At 37.6% G+C, this 26,770-nt stretch overlaps 1 protein-coding gene across 13 annotated transcripts in view; it reads right to left on the reverse strand.

The window, feature by feature from the left end:
- HORMAD2 (HORMA domain containing 2) overlaps positions 1 to 26,770 on the reverse strand; it is a 144,770-nt gene that overhangs the window by 67,414 nt on the left and 50,586 nt on the right. For 10 of the 13 annotated variants that reach the window (XR_008379507.1, XM_053588006.1, XM_053588015.1 and 7 more), the window contains 4 exons: positions 20,377 to 20,403; positions 13,265 to 13,332; positions 10,251 to 10,402; positions 9,826 to 10,079 (listed from right to left, as the gene is read on the reverse strand). Coding sequence is in view for 12 of the 13 variants with exons in the window: in XM_053588006.1 (XP_053443981.1) it covers positions 9,826 to 10,079; positions 10,251 to 10,402; positions 13,265 to 13,332; positions 20,377 to 20,403 (501 nt within the window). In the remaining variant the exon portion in view is untranslated. The remainder of the gene's footprint in view (positions 1 to 9,825; positions 10,080 to 10,250; positions 10,403 to 13,264; positions 13,333 to 20,376; positions 20,404 to 26,770) is intronic. The other 3 variants (XM_053588007.1, XM_053588014.1, XM_053588013.1) reach the window with 3 other exon arrangements.

Below are 26,770 nucleotides of genomic sequence, written 5' to 3' on the forward strand. Positions count from 1 at the left end.
CTAAGCCCAAGAGCTGGAGGTTACTGTGAGCTATGACACCGTGGTACTCTACCAAGGGCAACAAAGTGAGACCCTGTCTCTAAAAAAAAAAAAAAAAAAAGAAAAAATAGCTGGGCATGGTGGTGCATACCTTCAGTCCCAGCTACCTGGGAGGCTGAGAGAAGAGGATCACTCAAGCCCAAGAATTTGAGGTTGCTGTGAGCTATGATGCCCTGGCAATAGGGCAATAGAGTGAGACTCTGTCTCAAAAAAAAAAAAAAAAGTATATAAATAAAAAAATTAAAAAAAAAAAGTATCACATTACTCTGTTGTCTTGTCCAATGTCAACCTGAAAATAGTTGCTTCATATATTTTGCCCAGTTTACTAGTGGTTTACAACAGGAGAGCAACTTTGATATGTTATTCTTTCATGACTGAAAGTGGAATTTGGTCATTCTACTACAAGGTTTTTATATCTCTTGTGAAATTTCCCACATTCTCTCCTACATGGGTGAATGTGTCCTTTAATGGTTAGTATGAACTTTGGAGCTAGAGAGACTAGGTTCAAATACCAATTCTGATGCTTTCTAGTTGGGCAACTTTGGACATGCTACTTAATGTCTTTGAACTTCTGTTCTCCAGCTACAAAATGTTATGCAAAGTTATTGCTGGGATTAATTGAGGTCATGTGTATATAAAGCCCTTTGTGGGCACTTAATAAATGGTGGCTATTATTATTATTCATATAATAGCTGTATGTTTATGGTTGACTTCCCCTAATCAATTTTGAATCAGGGATTTGGCCTATTTCTCTTTGTGTGCACTATCTTTGTGTGGTGACTCAAGCATGGTAGGCTTTGAGATAAATCTGTTGACTGAATATATGCTGATAACTTATGATTAATTTGAATATATTATTAATAGACTATTATTTTATTTTAGTTTAGTTTCTTTGAGATAGTCTCATTCTGTTGCCCAGGCTAGAATACCATCGCATCAGCCTTCACAGCAACCTCAAACTCCTGGGTTCAAGCAGTCCTCCTCCCTCAGCCTCCCAGAGTGCTAGGATTACAGGCATGAGCCACTGCATCCAGCCAGAATATTATTTTAAACTTTCTTCACAATGAACTTCATGTAGCCCTGTCTAAATGTCAAAACAGTGCCCTAAGCACTAAATTTGGCTATTAAAGCAGGAAGAGCCCTCCATAATGCAGGAATAAATATGTCTGAGGTGGTCCATCGGTATCCCTGGGGAATTGGTTCCAGGACACATTCACACTCATACTACCCTAAGATTACTTGCTATGTTTGACTTTTCTTTTTTTTTTTTGGTTTTGGCCAGGGCTAGGTTTGAACCCTCCACCTCTGGCATATGGGACTGGCGCCCTACTCCTTGAGCCACAGGCACCGCCCTATGTTTGACTTTTCTTTTGCTATTGTATATGTAAGTACTCTTTTAATTTTTTTTTTCCTTTTTTTTATTGTTTGGGATTCATTGAGAGTACAAAGAATTAGGTAATACTGATTGCATTTGTTAGATAAAGTCCCACCTCCAAGAGAGCACTCTTTTTTTAAACATAAGTGAAATACATACAGATCAATAATTTGGTTCTTCCCACTCACAACAGGAAGAAAATAATTCTCTGATATGCTATAGAATGATTCATATAAAAATAGAGATGACTTACAAGACTGATGAGAAAGCCAAATAACTTTCATTCCCTTTGGCATGGTTAACAGAGATAACTATTATATTCTGTTGCAAAACAGAAAAATAAATTGAAAAAGATTTCCTATTTGACCAAAAGAAATTTCATGAAAAGGACTACAGTCCCATGATGAAGAAAGAATGATGTGTGGTTTTTAAGGCTGAATATATTCTGTAGATAATGTGCCTCCTTCAATGCTTTCTTTTCTTTTCTCTTTTTTTTTTTTTTTGAGACAGTCTCACTATGTTGCCCTGAATAGAGTGCTGTTGTGTCACAGCTCACAGCAACCTCAAACTCCTGGGCTTGAGCCATTCTCTTGCCTCAGCCTCCCAAGTAGCTGGGACTACAGGCAACTGCCACAACACCAGGTTACCTTTTTGCTGTAGTTCTCATTGTTGTTTAGCAGGCCTGGGCTGGTTAGAACCTGCTAGCCCTGGTGTATGTAGCTGGCGCCCTAACCTCTGAGCTACAGGCACCAAGCCTCTCCTTCAATGTTTTCAATAATCAACTCCACTTCCAAGAATCTAAGATATTCTTGCCAACACTACATTGTATCAAACAAGAACTATATGCTTCATGAGTTGTGTGCTATGAAAATCATCGGACTATATTTCAAAAAATTCAAAACTTCAGAGTTTAGTAGAAAAAATAGGTTCTGAATAAAAGAGCTCTTTTTTTAATCTACTAGCTGGAATACAAAGCAATTCTAAGGAATTCAGAAAAAAATCTTTCTAATCTATACTTAAATGTGTCCATTTACTTTAGCATCAATGTACTTGACATTCTAATTTCTTAAAAACAAATTGTACTTTGGGCGGCGCCTGTGGCTCAGTCAGTAGGGCGCCGGCCCCATATACTGAGGGTGGCGGGTTCAAACCCGGCCCCGGCCAAACTGCAACCAAAAAAAAATAGCCAGGCGTTGTGGCGGGCGCCTGTAGTCCCAGCTATTCGGAAGGCTGAGGCAAGAGAATCGCTTAAGCCCAGGAGTTGGAGGTTGCTGTGAGCTGTGTGATGCCACGGCACTCTACCGAGGGCCATAAAGTGAGACTCTGTCTCTACAAAAAAAAAAAACAAAACAAATTGTACTTTAATTAAATGTGTTAGCACAAAAGGGTGAGAAATGGAATTCAGGAGGTAAAAAAAAATGTATCCAAGTAAATTATCAATTTTATAATTTATGGATTCTTTCATGGAATTCATCAAAAAGGAAAAACCCACCTCAAATCATTATTTTTAAATGGAAATAAGATGCATAAATCCTGGCACAATGCAAATGTGGACTACAGTATTTATGTTTGGAATATGCTTAAAAAGCAAATCATTCATTGTAACTAAATCAAATGATAAACTACTGAATAAACTTTAGGAAAGCTTGTGGCTCTTATAAAAAAACAGTATTTTCTGCCTTTAGGTCATCCTCAAAAAAGCATCACTGTTACGAATTGTTTATGCTTCAGGGAAAGTAATGTGTTACAGATGAAAAAATATACAATCCTTGATCAAGATTCCTAGTTACAAAGGAAAGTCCCAGAAAAAAGTCTGTGCAGAATATCTAGCAACTCTTTCTAACATGGAGGTATAAGACCTCATAAGGATTTTAGAAAATTAGAAAATTATAGCATAGGCCAGCACCCATAGCTCGGTGGTTAGGGTGCCGGCCACATGCACTGGGGCTGGTAGGTTTGAACCTGGTCAGGGCCTGCTAAACAACAATGACAACAACAACAACAACAACAAAAATAGCCAGGCATAGTGGCAGGCGCCTGTGGTCCCAACTACTTGGGAGGTAGAGGCAAGAGAATCACTTAAGCCCAAGAGTATGAGGTTGCTGTGAGCTGTGACACCACGACACTCCTCCAAAGGTGACATAGTTAAGACTCTGTCTCAAAAAAAAAAAAAAAAACAAAGAAAAGAAAGTTATGGCATATAAACTCCTAACTAAAAATATGATAAACATATTAATTCCCAAAGAACTATAATGGTTTCATAAACTAGAACCATCTCCCAAATTGACCTGCCAAACAATTTATAGCTGTCTGTATGTGTCAATAATTACTAGAGACTTTTAAAAGAGACCGGATTAATTATCCCTACTAGGAAAGTATCTTTCTTTCAGTATTTAAATTTAGCATAAATTGGCTGGTGCCTGTAGCTCAGTGGGTAGGGCACCGGCCAAATTCACCCAGGCTGGCGGGTTTGAACCCAGCCAGGGCCAGCTAAAACAGCAATGACAACTGCAACAACAACAAAAAATAGCCAGCTGTTGTGGCGGGCACCTGTAGTCCCAGCTACGTGGGAGGCTGAGGCAAGAGAATCCCTTAAGCCCAGGAGTTTGAGGTTGCTGTGAGCTGTGATACCACAGCACTCTTTACCTAGGGTGTCTCAAAAAAAATTTTTTAGCATAAATTAAGCAAGATTCTATATCCAATTCCATAATATGTGGTGATTGTCAACATTACTGGTAAGTTCTTTGAAGAAGACTGTCTAAGGTCTTTCTCTGGGGGAAGGTACTTTCGGTATATTTGTCTACTGCTGTCTGTCCAATTGACTATGACAGGAAAGATAGGTCAACTTCCCAGAGGTCTGTGATGTGTCATTGTATTTGTGTAGACCTTAGGCCCAAACCATTCCTGTTAGGAATGTATAATTGGGGGCAGATAAAATGATATGGTCTCATTTAGGATAGGGTTTTTCAGATAGTTTTGTAGAATTTTATATTGTCCTAGGATTCCTTGGTCTCCTATTTGCATTCCATGTTCTGTTTTTCAAATGAAGCTAGATTTTCAGAGTTCTTATAATTTAAGAATTTTAAATTTCAACTGTGTATGTTTTTATCAGTTCTGAGTCCTTCATCAAATTACAATCTCACTTTCACATTATTCCTTGAATCTTAAAGATCACACCAGAAAGTGAACAGTACAATTACTGAATGATTTCAGGTATTGGTAGAAATTGTATTATATTTGTCTTTCTGCAACTGAGATAAGGAATAACCTGAAAAAAGATAATTATATTAAAATCTTTACATTTTTAATTTTATAATAGTCTCAGAAGAAGATTGTATTAAATCTCTTCATTAGTGAAAAGGTAGCATAATGTTCGATCAAGATTTTGTGAACTTTCTAATAAAAATTTTTTTATGATTTTAAAATGTTTTTAAAAATATCTGAATTAGTGGGTACCAAAAGTAAAGAAGTTTCAGCATGTAGGAAAGGCATGGAAACCTCAGTATTGGAATTCCAAATTACAAAGACAGAATTTCTGATGCTACCACACTCAACTTTCCAACTTGCTTAGAATGTCCTCTGCCTAAATCTCTCCCAATCAAAATGTGATTCATCCGTAAAATCACCAACTCAGTGAATCCTCCCCACACAGTGCCAATTTATCTTTATTTCTGTATCCTGAGAGCACAGACTTTGAAGTCCAGCTGCCTTGGTTCGAATTCTGGCCCTGCTACCTTTCACTGTGTATAAGGCCTTGGGCTAATTTCTCTCAGTTTCCTTACTTGTAAAATCAAGGTAACAACAGTATCTACTTCAATAGCCGGGCGTTGTGGCCAATGCCTATGGTCCAGGTTGCTTGAGAGGCTGAGGCAGGAGAATCGCTTGAGCCCAAGGGTTTGAGGTTGCTGTGAACTGTGATGCCACAGCACTCTACCAAAGGTGACAAAATGAGACTCTGACTCAAAAAAGAAAAGAATAGGCAATAATGCCTAAACAAGCAGTGTTGCCAATGACAGAGTTGCGATGGATTTCAAACTAAGAGAAATATATTTATACCTCTGCATCGCCTTTACCTTCTTTCCATCTCTCTCACCTCCCCTTCATGAGAGGAACCCACTTCCAGCTCTCTTAGGAAGTGCTCTAAACTTTTTTTTTTTTTGAGACAGAGTCTTACTATGTCACCCTCTATAGAGTGCTATGATGTCACAGCTCGCAGCAACCTCAAACTCTTGGGCTCAGGCGATTGTCTTGCCTCAGCCTCCCAAATGGCTGGGACTATAGGCACCCACCACAACGCCCAGCTATTGTTTTTTTTTTTTTTAATCTAAATGTGAAAAGAAAAACTTAAAAAGTTTTAGAATAAAATATAGGAGAATAGTACTAATGACCTCAAGTAGAGAAGGGTTCTTAAGACTATCCAAAAGCATATTAAAGGAAAAGATTAAGCCACATTTAAATTAAGAACTTATCTTTACCAAAAGACCTCTTAAAGAAAAAGATAAGCCACAAAACTAAAAGAAAGAAATGCAACATAAGAAAGTGAAAAAGAATTATTATTCAAATGTTACTTTTTTAATCAACAAGGAAAAGATAACCCAATAGAAGAAAATGTAAGAAATGCTTGAACAGCTACTTTATAGATAAGAAACCAGAATGGCCAAAGAAAAGATGCTCAAACTCACTAATAATCAGAGAAATTATAATTAAAATCATGAGGTATTATCATTTCATACCTAGCAGTTTTGCAGAAAACATAAATTCTGACAAACTTAAGTATTGACAAGCATGTGAGGTACTGTCCTCCACTCAACTTGGTAGAGTATAAGTTGGTACAGCCACTTTGGAAAACAGTTTTGTGTAACCCAATAAAGAAGAAAATACGCAAGTCTAAAATTCTTTGCTATACTCCCAAGAGACGCTGTTTGACCAGGAGTATACCAGGAAGTTTGTACAGGAATGTTCGTAACAATTAAAAAGAAGAAAAGATGTTTTCTTCTGTGGGTATGTCAAGAGTAGAATACTCTACAGCAGGGCCGGGTGCGCTTGTAATCCTAGCACTCTGGGAGGGCGAGGTCAATGGATTGCTTGAACTCAGGAGTTGGAGACCAGCCTGAGCAAGAGAGAGATACTGTCTCTAAAAAATAGCTGGGCCTTGTGGTGGGCACCTGTAGTCCCAGTTACTTGAGAGGCTGAGGCAAGAGAATCGCTTAAGCCCAAGAGTTTGAGTTTGCTGTGAACTCTGATGTTACAGCACTCTACTGAGAGTGACAGTAATGAAACTGTCTCAAAAAAAAAGTGAAAATAAACAGATAAAATTAAATTTTAGTATTTTATTTAACCCAATATGTAAAAAATATCATTTCAACATGTGATCAATACAGAAATTGAGATATTTTACATTTTTGTTTTTTTGTAGTACATCTTCACAATACACTCAGGCCATACTAAATTCATAAAAAAGGCCAGGCTCAGTGGCTCACACTTACAATCCTAGCACTCTGGGAGGCCAAGGCCAACGGATTGCTTGAGCTCAGGAATTGGAGACTAGCCTGAGCAAGAGAGAGAGATCCTGTCTCTAAAAAATAGCCAGGCTTGGGTGGCACCTGTGGCTCAAAGGAGTAGGGTGCTGGCCCCATATACCGGAGGTGGCAGGGTCAAACCCAGCTCTGGCAAAAAAAAAACTGTAAAAAAAAAAAAAAAAAAAGCCAGGCCTTGTGGTGGGCACCTGTGTAGTCCCAGCTACTTGGGAGGCTGAGGCAAGAGGACTGCTTGAGCCCAAGAGTTTAAGGTTTCTGTGAGCTATGACACCATGGCATTCTACCTAGGGCAACAAAGTGAGACTCTGTCTCTAACAATAATAATAACAATAAATAAATAAATAATACCCTACAGTAGTGAAAAGTAAAGAACAACGATCACACGGAATGAATGTCAATTTTGATAGTCAAGCAAAAGAAGAAAATTGTAGAACACTCAGGGTATGATTAATTTTATATAATGTTAGAACAAGATACACTCATAGATGGTCAAATTCTGAAGAAGAGCAAGGGAAGGGTTATCATAAAAGTCAGGACAATGGTTACCTTTGGAGGGTGTGGGTGCAATCAGGGGAAGGGGCTCATGGTGGGTTCTAAGGTAATGGCAATGTTCTACTTTTTAGTCGAAACAGAGGGTATGTGGATATTCTCATTATTCTGTTAATGAGAATAATATGTAAACTGTACATAATATTTTATGTACTATATGCATGATACATTTCAAAATAAAATAATTTTTTAAAGCAATAAAGTTTCCACATGTATATATATATATATATATATATGAGTATGTGGGTGTTTGTGTGTGTGTTTCATGAGGAATACAAAAAAAAAATCCTTGTGGGAAAACGTCAGTAAGCACTTCACTTGACTTACTAAGTTCTCTCATATGACTGGCTGGCTATGAGAATAACTTCAATAAACTGAGTTTACCACAAAGACCAGATCTTACACATATACTTTCTACTAAATATAGCTTGAGAAGTATTATCAAATACCTTATTAATCTATCAATTGAATTATCCTTTCTCAGGCTGCCCTGCTTTCATTTCACTTGGTAAAAGAGAAATAGATTTTTAATATTTAAAAGGTAAAAATCTAGTTGAAACATTCTCTTTAAAAAATTTTTTATTTTGGGCGGCGCCTGTGGCTCAAAGGGGTAGGGTGCCGGCCCCATATGCCAGAGGTGGTGGGTTCAAACCCAGCCCCAGCAAAAAAAAAAAAAAAAAATTATTTTTATTTTGAGACAGAGTTCACTTTGTTGGCCTCGGTAGAGTCCTCTGGCATCACAGTTCACAGCAACCTCAAAGTCCTGGGCTCAAGTGATCCTCTTACCTCAGCCTCCTGAGTAGCTGGGATAACAGGTGTCCACCACAACTCTCAGCTATTTTTAGAGACGGGGTCTTGCTCTTGCTCAGGCTGGTCTTGAACTCCTGAGCTCAGGCAATCCACCTGCCTCAGCCTCCCAACATGCTAGGATGACACCACACCCGGCCCAACATTCTTTTATTAACTTTTATTTTTTAAATCTTTCTATGTTAGCTATAACTTGTTTGAGCAGAATCAGAAGGAAAAAACTGAACCAAAATTTAAAGCCATTTTCATGTCTGACATTGTGAAAAATGAAAAATGAAAAAAAGTTTGGTTATATTATTTATATTACTTGAATTAAAACTAGAACCTCTCTTCATTGTATTAAATGTAACACAGAGTTAAAAAACAAGAAGGAAACATCGAAGTTACCTAGTACAGTCATCTAAGTTTAATCGAACTCAAATTATCTCAAGCAAACAAGTTATTCCAGTTTTAAAATATTTTCCACTGAACAGTCTGAACTTTTTGTGTCTAAGGCAGAACCCTTTCTTTCTTTTTTTCCAGAATATTAGGGGGTTACATGTTACATGCTTTGTTTTTTGTACAAATTGAGTACAAGCACGTCCCAACTCAGAACCCTTTAATACAACGTTAGCATACAGCAAACGTTATCCAGACATCAGCCCGTTAAGGATGTGGATTTACTGAGGGCATAAGGAGATCCTAGCAAGTATCCAATCCTAAGTCTCTATTGGTGGAATCAGAGCCCTGCCTCTTTGGATGCAATGGCTCCAAATCCATGGCTTTCCCCAATGATCTAGCCTCAGAGCTTGTCTCGCTCCACAGTGTTTTCATTCTACCTTGGGTTTATAAACTTTATCTTGCCCAAACTCCTCTCAGCCAATTACCCAAGAACTGATTTATACTTCCAATGAGTATTAATACTTAGAATAATTTTTTTTTTTTTGAGATAGCCTCAAGCTATCGCCCTGAGCCCTGGGTAGAGTACTGTGGCGTCACAGCTCACAGCAACCTCAAACTCCTGGGCTTAAGCGATTCTCTTGCCTCAGCCTCCCAAGTAGCTGGGACTAGAGGCGCCCGCCACAACACCTGGCTATTTTTTTTTTTTTTGGTTGTAGTTGTCATTGTTTTGGCAGGCTCGGATCGGATTCGAACCCACCAGCTCTGGTGTATGTGGCTGGTGCCTTATAGCCACTTGAGCTACAGGCACCACCCAGAATAATTTTTTAAATCCTAAAATTATGTAACTTATAAATGAAAGGAAGAAAACCTCAAATTTTCTAAATTCATGAGAACCATTAAAGAAATATACTGGAAAATCTTTTTTTCCCTCCTTGTCCCGGCCAATTTCATCTAATAAAGTATATTTCCTTCTTGAAGACTATACATTTCTAGATTAAAAACTTCTAGACATCAGTGACTAGTTTTGTTTCGGTTTTTATATCTGGCACCTTTCATGTGAGGTGACCCGTACAGGTACTAAAACATGTCAACAGTGTTTAACCAAAGCAATGGAGAATCACTAAAGCTTTGCCTTACATGACTGTTGCATTCCTCTTCTTCCTCATCACAGTCTAGACCCTGATAGGCAATCTCAGTAGTGCTATTCTCCTGAAAGAGGTTGCTCTCCAAATCAGATACTCTGGAAGCCTCAGTCATGACTTTTACTTTCATGCTATGAAAGCCAGTGGAGACCAAGCCCACTTGCAGGTTGACAGGCTCCCCATCAAACAGCAGAAAGTGTGAATTTACCCCTTCTTTGAACCCAGGGGGTTGGTAATCATTTGGTGTCACTGCAAAATGAAAAAGGCAAAAGGCCATGGAAAATGAGTTTCAATAGAATAGGTCTGATTAATCTTTCATGTGTAGCAATAGACAACTTTTTCAGATGCTTGCAAAATTCTACTCATATAAAATGTTAGTTTGGTACTTAGGAAAAAAATTGATTAAAGGTCTCCACCTACCTGCATTATAGTAGTGGAGTTTCATAGTAAGTACAACATCATTGGGAAGAGGTCCAAGGTTCTGCATCAGCATATACAATTTACGGATCAGTAGAACACTGGCTTTCTTAATATCTTCACTGTTTGTCCCACTTTCAAAGCTTGTGGTGCTGCTATAACCACATAGAAAAACGGCATACTTCTTAAATCATACACAACATTGACAATCTATTTGAAAAGGAACAAATTTTTTGACTATATGATAAATAAATACAAATTAAATGTCAGGATATTTTGAGACTATTTTTAGAATTAAATTAGAACGGTTGTACTTTTTACAATGTACATAGAAAAGATTTCTCTTAAGTAGCAAAGACCTGTAAGTCATTTAAAATATGACCTTATATATTTTTTAAAGTTGATTTACAAATAACCACATGCCATAGTAGTGAGAACAATGGATTTGGATTAAGTGATCTGGTATCTAATATTGGCTCTGCTGCTAATTAGCTAAAAGACCTCAGTCAAATCACTTAGACTAGAACTGATCATTCTAGATCAGGCGTCCTCAAACTTTTTAAACAGGGGGCCAGTTCACTGTCCCTCAGACCGTTGGAGGGCCAGACTATAGTTTAAAAAAAAACTACGAACAAATTCCTATGTACACTGCACATATCTTATTTTGAAGTAAAAAAACAAAACGGGAACAAATACAATCACACCACCTCATGTGGCCCGTGGGCCATAGTTTGAGGACCCCTGTTCTACATCAATTAGCTCAATTTGTGAGATAAGCTTACAGACATTTCTATAGCTCTCCAGACATAAAATCAAAATCCAGCTCTGGGCCTTTCTACCATTTGTTTATTCTTCAAAGGTATCCCCTCCTCACTCTTGCCATGGATTACCATAGTGATTTGATTATTCAAGTGTAGTATGCACACAATGCCTTTCATGACCAATCATACCCTCACCTGCAACTACTACCCAGTTTTCTCTCATCCACATGTATTTGCATGTGCCGTTCACTTTGCTTGTATTGTGCTTTTCCACTTCTCTTCCTCTCTCAAATTCATCCTTTAATACCTAGCTCAGATGCCACCTGTTCAAGGAAGTCTCTCCCTAGTAATCTCCTCACCTTGGCCTCAAAGTAATTGTCTCTCTCTAAACTGTTAAGTGGCTATATCATTCGCCTGCATAGTGCAGCATTTGGTGCCCAGCAATTCCATAAACAATTACTGAAATAATGAATGAATGGAGAAGTTGGACTAAATTATTTTCTAATTCTAAACCTTTTTCATTTTTCCCCAAAGTTTTCTTCCCTAATTTGCTTCACATGTGTGAGTAGTTTCTGGGGGAAGACTACTACAACAGTATATTTTCCCACTGTATTGCACAAAGTAAGCACTCAATAAATCAACTGATCTTTGGAGGCAGTGTGAATTCATAAAGCAAACATTTATTAAGTGAATATATTAGCTCCTTTTTCAATTTCAACAACTTAAAGTTTTGTCTACGAAGATTTAACCAATTTGAAAATAAGTAACCAGAGTGAATGGCCATGTAACTCCTGGGATCCTCTGGGATACATCAGTGAAATCATATCCAGGACTCTCATTTAAGCAAATGCCAACCTTTGTTTTCTAGGAAATGAGTAATCTGCACTATCTTCTCTCCTCCTTAGTATGTAAAAGATTCAGCCATTTCTATTTTCTTTTGGCATATGTGCCTTCAAAACAAGAGATTAATCTGGTCATCAGTAGTAATTAAATTTGAGTTTTGGCGAGTAAAAGCCAACTGTTTTATGTGTGACAAAAAATTTATACAAAGTGCCGTATAAGCTAAAAAACATACACTTGCATGTTAGCTAATGGTGAATAATATTTTAATTCCCATTTTTGGAAGTGACTTTCTCTTCAGATCTTAGTATTGTCTGTAGGTTTTACAAATCCTCATGCTCACGGTAAATGATAAGAATTAGGCAGAGGCCAGGTGCAGTGGCTCACACCTGTAATCCTAGCACTCTGGGACGCTGAGGCAGGTAGATTGCCTGAGCTCACGAGTTCAAAATCAGCCTGAGCCAGAGCAAGACCTCGTCTCTAAAAATAGCTGGATGTTCTGGCTGGCGCCTGTAGTCCCAGCTACTTGGGTGGCTGAGACAAGACAATAGCTTAAGCTCAAGAGTTTGAGCTTGCTGTGAGCTGTGACACAACAGCACTCTACCGAGGGTGACAAAGTGAGATAGATAGACAGATAGAAAGAATTAGGCCACATTTCTTTTCAGAGTCATTCCTTTCAGGGACACCCATCCCCCTTATCTTCTATTATCCAGGGCTTCTCACCATCCCTGCACCTTTCGCTACTATGACATCTCATTATCAATACTCAGCTCTTTATGCCCCCTGGCTGATCTGAATCCTAAAGGTACTGAGAGAAAAATAAATGATGCTCTTCAATAAAACATCTCCATCTGCACAGCGAACATTGTCTTTGCTATTGAACCCATTAGTGTATCTAAAACATGAGTTTCAGACGTGATAAGAAACGGCAAGGCTTTCCACTCTTTTCCATAAAGGCAAACACATAGAAAATGGCATTTGTATGACATTCTGGAGTAAGCAGATGAGAATATTTGTGCATGTAGGCAAACAGTGCAGGTGCTTTATCTACCCCAGGCCCACTCTGGCTATATTAAAGGTGGAGACAATCAATATCTTGGCATAGCAGTGAGAAACTTCAGATTAATGACTAAACAGAGCCTTATGGAGTTCTTCAATAACTACCACTCAGACAGCCTTATTAATAGAATTTCTACTGCTATGCTGCCCAACATTGCCCTATTCCCACTAGCCTAGTCTAAGGATTTCAGGGATTTAAACAATTACTACAGCCTCTTTTTATATATAGTAGGGTTCTTATATATAGTAGGGTTTGTGGGGAAATTACAAAAGAAGTATAAGACCTTTCTCCAGCCTCAAGAAACTTATGTTTACCTCAATCCTATTTCTTGTGTTCATTAAACAGTTAGATTCTACCTGTCAAAATCCATGATGGCTCCTTCTTTTGTGTATTTGAATTTGAACTGGTATATTTCAGTCACTTTCTAGAAAAACCAAAAGGAATACAGAAAGAAATTAATTTAGAAAAGAAATCTAGAATCTTACCTGATAATAATCAAGATAATAATCAAGGAACATTTTCTTCATATAACCACTTCCTACACATCTGTTTATTTCACAGCATTACACTAGTCAGCAGTAATATTTCTAAATACAAACACAACTTAGTTTTTCTCTATGCTAAAAAAGAGTTAGATGGCAAATATTGAAATTATCATCTTAAAGCTGGGAAAACTAAGGCACAGGGTGAAGCAACCCAACTAACTATGCAAATGACAGTGGAACCAGTCAAAAAACCATTTGTTCATGTAACAAATATTTTAGTGAAGGTCTACTTTGGGCCAGGCACTGGAATCACAGTGGTGAATAGGACAGAAAAGGTCCCTACTTTTTTTGGAATATACAGTCTTGTTGGGGAGATAGTCAATAAATAAGTAAACAAATAAAATAAGTTCAGATAGTGTAAGTGCTGTGAATAAGAAGCAACAGATGCTGCAATAAGGAATATATGAAGGAGCCTATAGTCCCAGCTCCTCGGGAGGCTGAGGTAAGAGAATCACCTAAGCCCAAGAGGCTGGCAGTTTCGAACCAGCCTGGGCCAGCTAAAACAACAATGAGAACTGCAACAACAACAACAAAAATTGCTGGGTGCTGTGGCAGGCGCCTGTAGTCCCAGCTACTTGGGAGGCTGAGGCAAGAGAATCACTTAAGCCCAAGAGTTTGAGGCTATTTACATGGCACTCTACCAAGGGCGACAAAGTGAGACTCTGTCTCTAAAAAAAAAAAAACAAAAAAACATGAAGGAGAGAAGTGGCAATTTGGTTTGGAAGGGCCAAGGAAGGCCTTGCTGAAGAGGTGATGCTTGAGCTGAACCTTAAGAGCAGCCAGCAATGTGCACATCTGGGGGCTGGGGTGCCTTGGGCAGAGGAAATAGCAATACAAAGGCTCTAAAGAGGGGAGGGATGCCTCTTCCAAGATCAGAGAGGAGGCGAAGTGGCTAAAGATGAGTGAGCAAAGGGGACAAGGTAGATGACGTTGTAGAGGCCTTATTGACCATGGTAAGGGGTTTGAATTTTATTCTAAGTAAACCAGAAGTCTAGTGAAGAGTTTTAAGCAGGTGAGAGATCACCCTTGCTTCTTTAAAATTACAGAGGGGAAGAAGTAGGAGCCATGGGAGTTATTAAGATGCCACGCAGTAATTTGGGGAAGACAGGAAAGTCAACAGAAAAATTAGAAGAATTAGAAAAGGAACATGGGTCTACAATATTAAGCCTTATTTTTTCAATCCTACACTAAAAACTAGATACTACAGCTATGTGCTCTCCTCACTGTAAAGAAAGCTAGAAATAAAAGGGACAAATTTCCTCATATGAGACATACTCCATTTAAAATAAAGTGACTGTCTTAGGTTGGGCTTGGTGGCTCATGCTTATAATCCTATCACTCTAGGAGGGAATGTGGGAAGATGGCTTGAGGTCAGGAATTTGAGACCAGCCTGAGCAAGAGTGAGACCCTCATTTCTAAAAGAAATTAGAAAAATTAACTGTGCATGATGGGTGTGCCTGTAGTCCCTGCTACCTAGGAAGAAGGCTAAGGCAGGAGGATCAGAAGGATCACTTGAGCCCAGGAGTTTAAGGTTGCAATGAGGTATGATTAATACCACTACACTCTACATGGGACATCAGAGGAAGACTCTGTCTCAAAAAATATATACATATTGTCTAGCAGTTAAAGCAAGTGTTTGTCCCAAATATGTTATACAGTTTGTCCACAGAACTGGAGAAGGTGCTAAAGACAGGTAAAGGGTATTAGCTTAAATCATTAAAAAAAAAAAAAATGCGCCTCATTCATCTGGTTCAGTGTATGATCCTTGACAATGTATGATCCTTGACAATGTGAGAATAAGAATGCTAGATTGATCAGAAAAAGTCTCAGTGTTCCTGTTACCTTCTCTAAGATTTAGTCTCCCAACTGTGCTGATCTTAAACTTTAACATGTAACTTAGTCACAGGTGAACAGGTCCTGGGAAAATTGGCTCATTCAGCAGGAGTGGGGAACCTGCAGCCTTCTGACTTCAAGATTCTTTTTTAAGCACCAAAAGAGGCAAGAAAAGCTTCATCTTTCTTGGTTGCACCTCTTTTAATAAAAGGATTTGTTCTGCAAAATTTGGATTCCATCAAAAGGCCACACTTAAGGACCCAGAAGGCCACATTTTGTCTTAAGGCAGTAGGGTCCCCATCCCTGCAGGAGGAGACCGATTTATAATGGGGTTAATTTTTAGAGAAAAGTATTTTTTCCAATAAGACAATCTACTTGAGAAATCAAAGTTCAGAAGGCTGCTTTGTGAATATGGTAGGAAAGACATGTGAAATTAGAGATGCCCAGATGCTTATGGCAGCAGCTTCACTCCACATAGGCTGGAGGCAGAGTTTGCTCTTAGCCAAAGCTGGGTATAATTGCCCTGTCAAGCACACAATGCCTATTCTTTCTGCCTGTCTTTGTTTCTCAGGCAACTCTAGCTTTTTTAATGCTCTGAGCTACATATACATATATATGTATTATATACATGTATTATATATATATTTATATATATATATATAAATTTTGTCAAGGATAGCTCCTTTGGTAATTGATATCATTTTATTTACACTTTATTATGTGATCCTTGAAGCAACTAATAAAAGAGTTAAGTTTATAACTGTTCTATGATGATCCTTAAAATCTGACTCTATTAAGGAAAGTATATTTTCTTCTAAACACTTCCTAAGTCGCTTTTTAGACTAATGTGTTGCATAATAAAAATAAACCTTTAAACTACTCATTGACAGTTTCTATTGATCATATTAAATATATTCACTTTCTTAGACCAAAGCAACATTAACATATGTAGCCTTTCCTTCTCCCTGCACATTCCAATCCACTAAAAGACTTTTCAGGTTTATATTCAAAGAGAATAACATCTGACACTTATTCTCTGTTCTATAGCCAAAACAAGTTTTTGAAAAATACACATCAGACCATGTCACTCCTTTGCTTTAACACCCCCAATGGGGGCAGTGCCAGTAGCTCAGTGGGTAGGGCACTGGCCACATACACCGAGGCTGGCAGTTTCGAACTGGCCTGGGCCAGCTAAAACAACAATGACAATTGCAACAACAACGAAAATAGCCGGGCATTGTGGCAGGCGCCTGTAGTCCCAGCTACTTGGGAGGCCGAGGTAAGAGAATCACTTATGCCCAAGAGTTGGAGGTTGCTGTGAACTGTGATGCCATGGCACTCTACCCAGGGCAACAGCTTGAGACTCTGCCTCAAAAAAAAAAAAAAAAAAAAAAATAGTAATAATAGAAAAAAGAAAAAAAGAAAAACCCTAATGGCTCTCCATTGCTCTTAGAATAAAATCCCAACACTAATTTAATCCAGAAGGCCCTACTCATCTGTTTCCTGCCTCCCTCTCTGGCCGTATCTTTGACCAGTTTTCACCCTTGTACTGATATCACCAATTCTGCCCACAAACACCCACGATTTCTTCCTGTCGTAGGGCCTTTGCACAGCTATACTCTGGAACATGCTGTCTCCAGTTTATGATAATAATATTTAGGCACTGCCTTGAATGCTTTCAGTTCATTCTCATGTAGCCAACACTCTGAAATACTGTATTTCTCAGCCTTTCACATGCATTGCTCCTCACAGACCTGGGCATTCTGACACCTTCAGGTCATTCTGTCTCAGCTCAAATTCTGGCCCCTCAGGGAGGCCTTTTAGGGACTGCCCAACATAACACAGCAGTCCAATTCCTCCTTCATTTTCTATTTCAGCACTCTCCAGCACAGCACGTTTTAAAATTTTCTTCATTGCACTGTATCTGAAACTATTTGTACTAATTTTCATTATTTACTGTTTATCCTCCCTCATAGGAATGTAAGCTGCTAGAGAGCAGGGACCTTTTCTATCCCATTCCCTCCTGGGTTGTTTTTTTTTTTTTTGCCTTCAACAGTGCTAGGCACATAAAAGGAACCCACTTAATATTTGCTGAATGAATAAATATTCAGCCAGGATAGAGTTCATGATCAATTAGGATTTCATTTTACAAAGATTTTATATTTTAACAAACTCTCTAAAAGTATATTGTAACTAGAAACAGCAACCACTTATAATTCAGTTCCTGAAGCAGTCTATTAAAATTGACTGTTGGGTGTGGAGAAAAGGGAACACTCATGCACTGTGGGTGGGACCGCAAATTAGTATAGCCTTTACGAAAGGAAATATGGAAGAGTCCTCAAAGAACTAAAAATAGACCTTTCATTTGATCCTGCAATCTCATTGTTAAGTATCTACCCAAAAGAAAAAAAAGTCATTTTATCATAAGAATATTTGCACTCAGGTGTTTACAGCAGCCTCATTCACAATTGCAAAGATGTGGAAACAACCCAAATGGCCTTCATCACACGAATGGATTAATAAATTGTGGTATATGTATACCATGAAATACTAGTTAGCCATAAAAAAGATGGATATTTTTTACAACTTCAATGAATTTGGAGAACACCTCCTAAGTATCACAAGAATGGAAAAAATCAAGCATCCCATGTACTCAATACTAAATTGAAATTTGTAGATTAACAACAACCATACACATATGATAAGAGAAAAACTCAGTTAAGTTCACTTTGCTCAGAATTTCACTACCCCAACAACCCTCCAAAGGAGCCAACCCTGCCAGCACTTTGAATTTGGACTTCCAGTCTGCAGACTATAAGACAAGAAATTTCTTTTATTTCAGCCAGTTTGTGATACTTCGTAACAGCATCCGTAGCAAACTAATATACATGGATTATAGATCATTTTAATGTCTTCCTTTATGCTTGTCTGTGTTTTCCCATTTTCCTCAACTTTTTTTTTCTCTATACATATACATGTGTTTATTTGGTTTCCACTTTTTGCCTTCACAAAATTAAAAAGGTTTAAATTTTAATAACAATAACAATGTTTGAGATAAGGACTAGAAATGAAAACCTCATAAAGAAAGAATGAAGATAAATACATTCAGAAAAGTAATCTGACGATTGCTGCAAAGAAATATTGAGCAATAATAATAATGCAAAAAAAGTAACATTCACATTGTCAGATAACAGTATGTCTATCATAGAATGCTTTGACTCTGAGGTTCAGTATGGAGCCATCAGTTAACTTATTTTTTTTCCAAAGTCTCAAAAAATAGACAACTAATATTTATAAATAAAAATAAAAGATAATTTCAAAAAACAGATCATGCCAAATTTTATAGACAATAGAAAAAGAAAAACTATTTCAAAATCATTCTACTTCATGTAGATATACCTGATATTAAAATTGGAAAAAAAATATTATAAATGGAAATTACAAACATATTTCACTTATAAATGAGGATGCAATATCCTGAACAACATATTAACAAGTTGAATTAAAAATTAATGTTCAAGTAACGTTACTTTGGTCAAAATTAAATCCAATTTATGTGAGAAAAAAAAAAATTTCACTACCCCAAAAACCAATAGTTTCAAACTAGGAGTTTTGCATGCAGAAGAAAACATGATAAACAATGCCCTAAGAAAAATACCTATTATTAACAATTTATTGGGAGGTTTTAGTTTGGGAAACTTCCTCTCAAAGCTACTGGAGAAAAAAATATTTCAAAACTAAATAAGCAGCAAAGATAAAAAGACATAGAACTAGTTTGGGCATTGGTGAACTGCTACCACCTATATACAATTTTCTTTTCCCTTGCTTAAACAGCTATGTGTTATTATACAAAGAAAGAATATTAAGAGCTAAAAAACATTTAATTTAATCTTCAATACCACCATTAGCCTAAATCCATAGGCTTGGAGAAGGAAAATTGAAAGCAAAGTAAAAGGAAAGAAAGAGAGGAGGAAGACACAGATAGAATGAGAAGAACAAAAGGATTCTCCTTCCATTTCTGGGCCACAGTCACAGCCACCATACAAAGTGGCACAGGTAACTATTAGGTGACCAGGGCTGATATTCACTCCGGTAGATACACAGAGAAAACAAGACAAGACTCTTGTCCACAAGAATTCACAATCTGCTTAGGAGGGATAAAGTAATCTACATAAATCAATTGAGAGTGTTAAATTGTGAAGTTCTTCTAGAAAAGGAATTTAGACAAGTTAGTGTAGCTAAAATAGCCAAAAAGGCTTTCATGAAAGACTTGAATATAAATTGGCCTTGAAAATGAGTAGGATTCACTAAGCAGAGGGAAGAAATCTAGAGAGAGAAGTAAAAGGATGAAGCTCTGAAAATCTATGAAAACTTCAAAAAGGAGAGAATATCGTTGGCAAAAAAAGTATGGAATTGTGCCATATTTCATTTATTTTTCCAAAAAGCCAATAACTGAAAGGATTCAGAAGCTGTTAAAATAAATAATAATCAAATGTGATCTTATACATTTGCACATTAAAAGAGTCTTAATGTTGGGCAGCGCCTCTGGCTCAATGAGTAGGGCGCCAGTCCCACATACCGAGGGTGGTGGGTTCAAACCTGGCCCCGGCCAAACTGCAACAAAAAAATAGCCCGGTGTTGTGGTGGGCGCCTGTAGTCCCAGCTACTCAGGAGGCTGAGGCAAGAGAATCACCTAAGCCCAGGAGTTGGAGGTTGCTGTGAGCTGTGACGCTATGGCACTCTACCAAGGGCAACAAAGTGAGACTCTGTCTCTAAAAAAAAAAAAAAAAAAAAAAAGAGAGAGAGTCTTAATGTTAACTTGTTAGGGAATAGGCTCAGTTCTACTCAATGCTTTTTTTCTCTCAATACTCATAGAAAGTTTTTGAAAATTTCATGATAATGAAATTTTATAATAAAATGTATTGAAAGAGTTCACTATGAGTTCCTTTGCTCATACAGTAGTCTAGTAACAATCTATGGCCTCAACTCAGGTAAACATATTTAAATATAACATATATTTATACTAAATATATATATATATATATATATATACACACACATACTGCCCACCTATATGTGTGTCTTCTTACCTCAGGTTCCTTGGGATTTGCGTAAAGCTAAGGGAAAATAAACAGCATTTCATTTCTGAAACTTACTAGATTACTCCTCATGGAATGTATTTTTCCTCTATAAAGAGTTTGATTTATGTTCTTTTAATTACTGAAATATATTTCAAGCTAGAGAAAAGATATACTTTTATTTTGTAAACAAAGTCTATAGACTATTATATGAATGCTGAATAAAAGTCAACTCTAAATAATTTGTTATGATTTAAAATTTTTAAATAAATCATGTTTCTAAGACTCTAAATGGTATCTTCTCATTTTCTATTCTTAAACACATACATCACAATATACTCAGAGGTATACAAAAATTTTTTATTTTATTTTATTTTATTTTTTTAATTGTTGGGGATTCATTGAGGGTACAATAAGCCAGTTACACTGATTGCAATTGTTAGGTAAAGTCCCTCTTGCAATCATGTCTTGCCCCCATAAAGTGTGACACACACTAAGGCCCCACCCTCCTCCCTCTGTCCCTCTTTCTGCTTCCCCCCCTCATAACCTTAATTGTCATTAATTGTCCTCATATCAAGATTGAGTACATAGGATTCATGCTTCTCCATTCTTGTGATGCTTTACTAAGAATAATGTCTTCCACGTCCATCCAGGTTAATACGAAAGATGTAAAGTCTCCATTTTTTTTAATGGCTGAATAGTATTCCATGGTATACATATACCACAGCTTGTTAATCCGTTCCTGGGTTGGTGGGCATTTAGGCTGTTTCCACATTTTGGCAACGGTAAATTGAGCTGCAATAAACAGTCTAGTACAAGTGTCCTTATGATAAAAGGATTTTTTTCCTTCTGGGTAGATGCCCAGTAATGGGATTGCAGGATCGAATGGGAGGTCTAGGTTGAGGGCTTTGAGGTTTCTCCATACTTCCTTCCAGAAAGGTTGTACTAGTTTGCAGTCCCACCAGCAGTGTAAAAGTGTTCCCTTCTCTCCACATCCACGCCAGCATCTGCAGTTTTGAGATTTTGTGATGTGGGCCATTCTCACTGGGGTTAGATGATATCTCAGGGTTGTTTTGATTTGCATTTCTCTAATATATAGAGATGATGAACATTTTTTCATGTGTTTGTTAGCCATTTGTCTGTCGTCTTTAGAGAAAGTTCTATTCATGTCTCTTGCCCATTGATATAAGGGATTGTTGGCTTTTTTCATGTGGATTAATTTGAGTTCTCTATAGATCCTGGTTATCAAGCTTTTGTCTGACTGAAAATATGCAAATATCCTTTCCCATTGTGTAGGTTGTCTCTTTGCTTTGGTTATTGTGTCCTTAGCTGTACAGAAGCTTTTCAGTTTAATGAAGTCCCATTTGTTTATTTTTGTTGTTGTTGCAATTGCCATGGCAGTCTTCTTCATGAAGTCTTCCCCCAGGCGAATATCTTCCAGTGTTTTTCCTATGCTTTCTTGGAGGATTTTTATTGTTTCATGCCTTAAGTTTAAGTCCTTTATCCATCTTGAATCAATTTTTGTGAGTGGGGAAAGGTGTGGGTCCAGTTTCAGTCTTTTACATGTAGACATCCAGTTCTCCCAACACCATTTATTGAATAGGGAGTCTTTCCCCCAAGGTAAGTTCTTGTTTGGTTTATCAAAGATTAGCTGGTTGTAAGATGTTAGTTTCATTTCTTGGTGTTCAATTCGATTCCAACTGTCTATGTCTCTGTTTTTGTGCCAGTACCATGCTGTCTTGACCACTATGGCTTTGTAGTACAGACTAAAATCTGGTATGCTGATGCCCCCTGCTTTATTTTTGTTACTAAAAACTGCCTTAGCTATACGGGGTTTTTTCTGGTTCCATACAAAACGCAGAATCATTTTTTCCAAATCTTGAAAGTACGATGTAGGTACTTTGATAGGAATGGCATTGAATAGGTAGATTGCTTTGGGAAGTATAGACATTTTAACAATGTTAATTCTTCCCATCCATGAGCATGGTATGTTCTTCCATTTGTTAATATCCTCTGCTATTTCCTTTCTGAGGATTTCATAGTTTTCTTTATAGAGGTCCTTCACCTCCTTCGTTAGGTATATTCCTAGGTATTTTATTTTCTTTGAGACTATGGTGAAGGGAGTTGTGTCCTTAATTAGCTTCTCATCTTGACTGTTATTGGTGTATACAAAGGCTACTGACTTGTGGACATTGATTTTATATCCTGAAACATTACTGTATTTTTTGATGACTTCTAGGAGTCTTGTGGTTGAGTCTCTGGGGTTCTCTAAGTATAAGATCATGTCGTCAGCAAAGAGGGAGAGTTTGACCTCCTCTGCTCCCATTTGGATTCCCTTTATTTCCTTGTCTTGCCTAATTGTATTGGCTAGAACTTCCAGCACTATGTTGGATAGTAAAGGTGACAGAGGACAACCTTGTCTGGTTCCAGTTCTAAGAGGAAAAGCTTTCAGTTTTACTCCATTCAGTAAAATATTGGCTGTGGGTTTGTCATAGATAGCTTCAATCAGTTTTAGAAATGTGCCACCTATGCCTATACTCTTCAGTGTTCTAATTAGAAAAGGATGCTGGATTTTATCAAATGCTTTTTCTGCATCTATTGAGAGGATCATATGATTTTTATTTTTGCCTCTGTTAATATGGTGGATAACGTTTATGGACTTGCGTATGTTAAACCAGCCTTGCATCCCTGGGATGAAGCCTACTTGATCATGATGAATGACTTTTTTGATGATAAGCTGTAATCTATTGGCTAGGATTTTGTTGAGAATTTTTCCGTCTATATTCATGAGTGAGATTGGTCTGAAATTCTCCTTTTTGCTTGGGTCTTCTCCTGGTTTTGGTATCAGGGTGATGTTTGCTTCATAGAATGTGTTGGGGAAGATTCCTTCTTCCTCAGTTTTTTGGAATAATTTCTGCAGTACAGGAATAAGCTCTTCCTTGAAGGTTTGATAGAATTCTGGAGTGAAGCCATCTGGACCAGGGCATTTTTTAGTTGGAAGCTTTTTTATTGTTTCTTTGATCTCAGTGCTTGAAATTGGTCTGTTCAGGAGGTCTATTTCTTCCTGGCTAAGTCTAGGGAGAGGGTGTGATTCCAAATATTGATCCATTTCCTTCACATTGTCAAAATTCTGGGCATAGAGTTTCTGGTAGTATTCAGAGATGATCTCTTGTATCTCTGTCGGATCAGTTGTTATTTCCCCTTTATCGTTTCTGATTGAGGTTATTAGAGATTTTACTTTTCTATTTCTAGTTAGTCTGGCCAATGGTTTATCTATTTTATTTATTTTTTCAAAAAACCAACTCCTTGTTTCATTAATTTTCTGAATGATTCTTTTGTTTTCAATTTCATTGATCTCTGATTTGATTTTGGATATTTCTTTTCTTCTACTGAGTTTAGGCTTAGATTGTTCTTCTTTTTCCAATTCCATAAGATCTCTTGTGAGATTGTTGATGTGCTCTCTTTCTGTTTTTCGAATGTAGGCATCTAAAGCGATGAATTTTCCTCTCAAAACTGCTTTTGCAGTATCCCACAGGTTTTGGTAGCTTGTGTCTTCATTGTTGTTATGCTCAAGGAAGTTAATGATTTCCTGTTTTATTTCTTCCTTCACCCATCTGTTATTCAACAGAAGACTGTTTAATTTCCATGCCTTTGGGTGGGGTTGAGCATTTTTGTTAGAGTTGAGTTCCACCTTTAGTGCCTTATGGTCTGAAAAGATACAAGGTAAAATTTCAATTCTTTTGATTCTGTTGATATTTGTTTTGTGTCCCAGGATATGATCAATTTTGGAGAATGTTCCATGGGGTGATGAGAAGAATGTATATTCTTTATCTTTGGGGTGGAGTGTTCTATATACGTCTATCAAGCATAATTGTTCTAGGGTCTCATTTAAATCTCTTACATCTTTCTTTAATTTCTGTTTAGAGGATCTGTCCAGCTCTGTAAGAGGTGTGTTAAAGTCCCCTGTTATGATGGTATTATCAGATATCATATTGCTCAGACTGAGTAAGGTCTGTTTCAAGAATCTGGGAGCATTTAAATTGGGTGCATAAATATTTAGAATTGAAATGTCTTCTTGTTGTAGTTTTCCCTTGACCAATATAAAGTGACCATCTTTGTCTTTTTTGACTTTAGTTGCTTTAAATCCACATGTATCTGAAAATAAGATTGCAACTCCTCTTTTCTTCTGAATTCCATTTGCCTGAAAAATTGTCTTCCAACCCTTGACTCGGAGCTTTAATTTGTCTTTTGAAGCCAGGTGTGTTTCTTGCAGACAGCAAATGGATGGCTTGTGTTTTTTAATCCAGTCAGCCAATCTATGTCTCTTCAGTGGGGAATTCAAGCCATTAACATTTATTGAGATAATTGATAAGTATGGTAGTATTCTATTCGTCTTATTTGGTGAGAGTCCATTGCTTAGTTTTATCTTTTGCATCAGTGTGGAGGTTAGGTTCTGTCCTTTGATTTCTGAGTTCTTACTTTGCTGCTGATGCATTGTGGTGGTCAGTGTGCAGAACAGGTTGAAGTATTTCCTGTAGAGCTGGTCTTGTTGTGGCAAATTTCCTCAATGTTTGTATATCCGTAAATGATTTGATTTCTCCGTCAATTTTGAAGCTTAGCTTAGCAGGGTACAGAATTCTGGGCTGAAAATTGTTCTGTTTAAGTAGATTAAAGGTAGATGACCATTGTCTTCTTGCTTGGAAAGTTTCATTAGAGAAGTCTGCGGTAACTCTGATGGATTTGCCCCTGTAGGTCAACTGGCGCTTACTCCTGGCAGCTTGCAGAATCTTTTCTTGTGTCTTGACTTTGGACAGGTTCATCACAATGTGTCTTGGAGAAGCTCAGTTAGAGTTGAGGCGACCTGGGGTCCGATATCCCTCTGAAAGCAGTGTGTCAGAATCTTTGGTGATGTTTGGGAAATTTTCTTTTATAATATTCTCTAGTATGGCTTCCATTCCTCTGGGGCATTTTTCTTCCCCTTCTGGAATTCCTATAACTCGTATGTTGGAACGCTTCATAAAGTCCCATAATTCTGACAGTGAACATTCTGCTTTCTCTCTCTTCTTTTCTGCCTCTTTTACTGAGTTATCTCAAGAACTTTGTCTTCTACCTCTGAAATTCTTTCTTCTGCATGGTCTAACCTGTTGCTGATACTTTCCATTGCATCTTTAAGTTCCCTAATTGACTGTTTCAGTTCCTTCAGGTCTGCTATATCCTTTTTATATTCTTCATATCGTTCATCTCTTATTTGATTCTGTTTTTGGATTTCCTTTTGGTTATTTTCCACTTTATTAGCAATTTCCTTCATTGTTTCCATCATTTCTTTCATTGTTTTCAACATGTGTATTCTAAATTCCCTTTCTGTCATTCCTAACATTTCTATACTGGTGGAATCATCTGCAGTAGCTACCTCATGGTCCCTTGGTGGGGTTGTGCTAGACTGGTTCTTCATGTTGCTTGGAGTTTTCTGCTGATTCTTCCTCATGAGTGATTTCTTTTATCTGTTTCCTTGCCCTAATTTTCCTTTCACTTCCTCTTGCTCTTTAAGTTCTTGTGCCTGTGGACTAAGGGTTACAGGACCAGAAGGGTGAGAAGGTTGAAGAGCAAAAAAAAGGGGATGAAAGAAAGGAGGACCGAGTGATAAGAAAAAAAGAAAGATAGAGAAAGGAGAGGGGGTGGGTATAAGGAATATTGACAAAAAGAAGAGAGGCACAGAAAGAGGGAGACAGGGCAATATAGGTGTACAGTAGGGTACTTTGACACAACCTTAAAAAACCCCACCTTCTGGGGGTGCCCAGTTGCGTGGTTCCCTTGAGGTCAGCAGCTCTTTGCTAACCTGGTCAGACACAGTACCCCACCTCCACCAAGTAGAGAGGAAAGACAAAAATGCTATAAATCAAACCAAAACAAGCAAACAGAAAACTTTACAGGGATAAAATTGGGTGAAAAACCAAATGATATCGGTAGAAACACTAGCAAAAATGAAGTTGAAGTTATTAAAAAAGGCAGCAATGGGAAATTATAATTAAACTAGGAAAATTGAGAAAGAAAAAGGGATCTGTGTGGAAAAGATTGAAATTAAAAAAACAAAAGAACATCGGCAACGTCAAAATAAACAAACAAAAAAAACAACCAAACAAAAAAAAAAAAAAGAAAAAAATACACAACCAAAAACAAAGCAGTATGTATATGTTGTTGAATATTGTTTGGGCAGCACGTGGTCTTCTGGGGTATGAGATGTTAGTCACAGTTCTGATACGACTGGAGGCTGCTGATTTCTCAAACCCCAGCAGGTAGACACCCTAAATCTCTCTTCGGCCTACTTAAAAGGCACTTTGAACTTGTAAACTTGCTGAACAGAAGCTTTCCCAGCTTTCTCGCTGGAATCGCTGCTGAAGTGGCTATC

This window comes from Nycticebus coucang, chromosome 4 (genome assembly GCF_027406575.1).
Source record: "Nycticebus coucang isolate mNycCou1 chromosome 4, mNycCou1.pri, whole genome shotgun sequence".
In the NCBI taxonomy this organism is placed as follows: domain Eukaryota; kingdom Metazoa; phylum Chordata; class Mammalia; order Primates; family Lorisidae; genus Nycticebus; species Nycticebus coucang.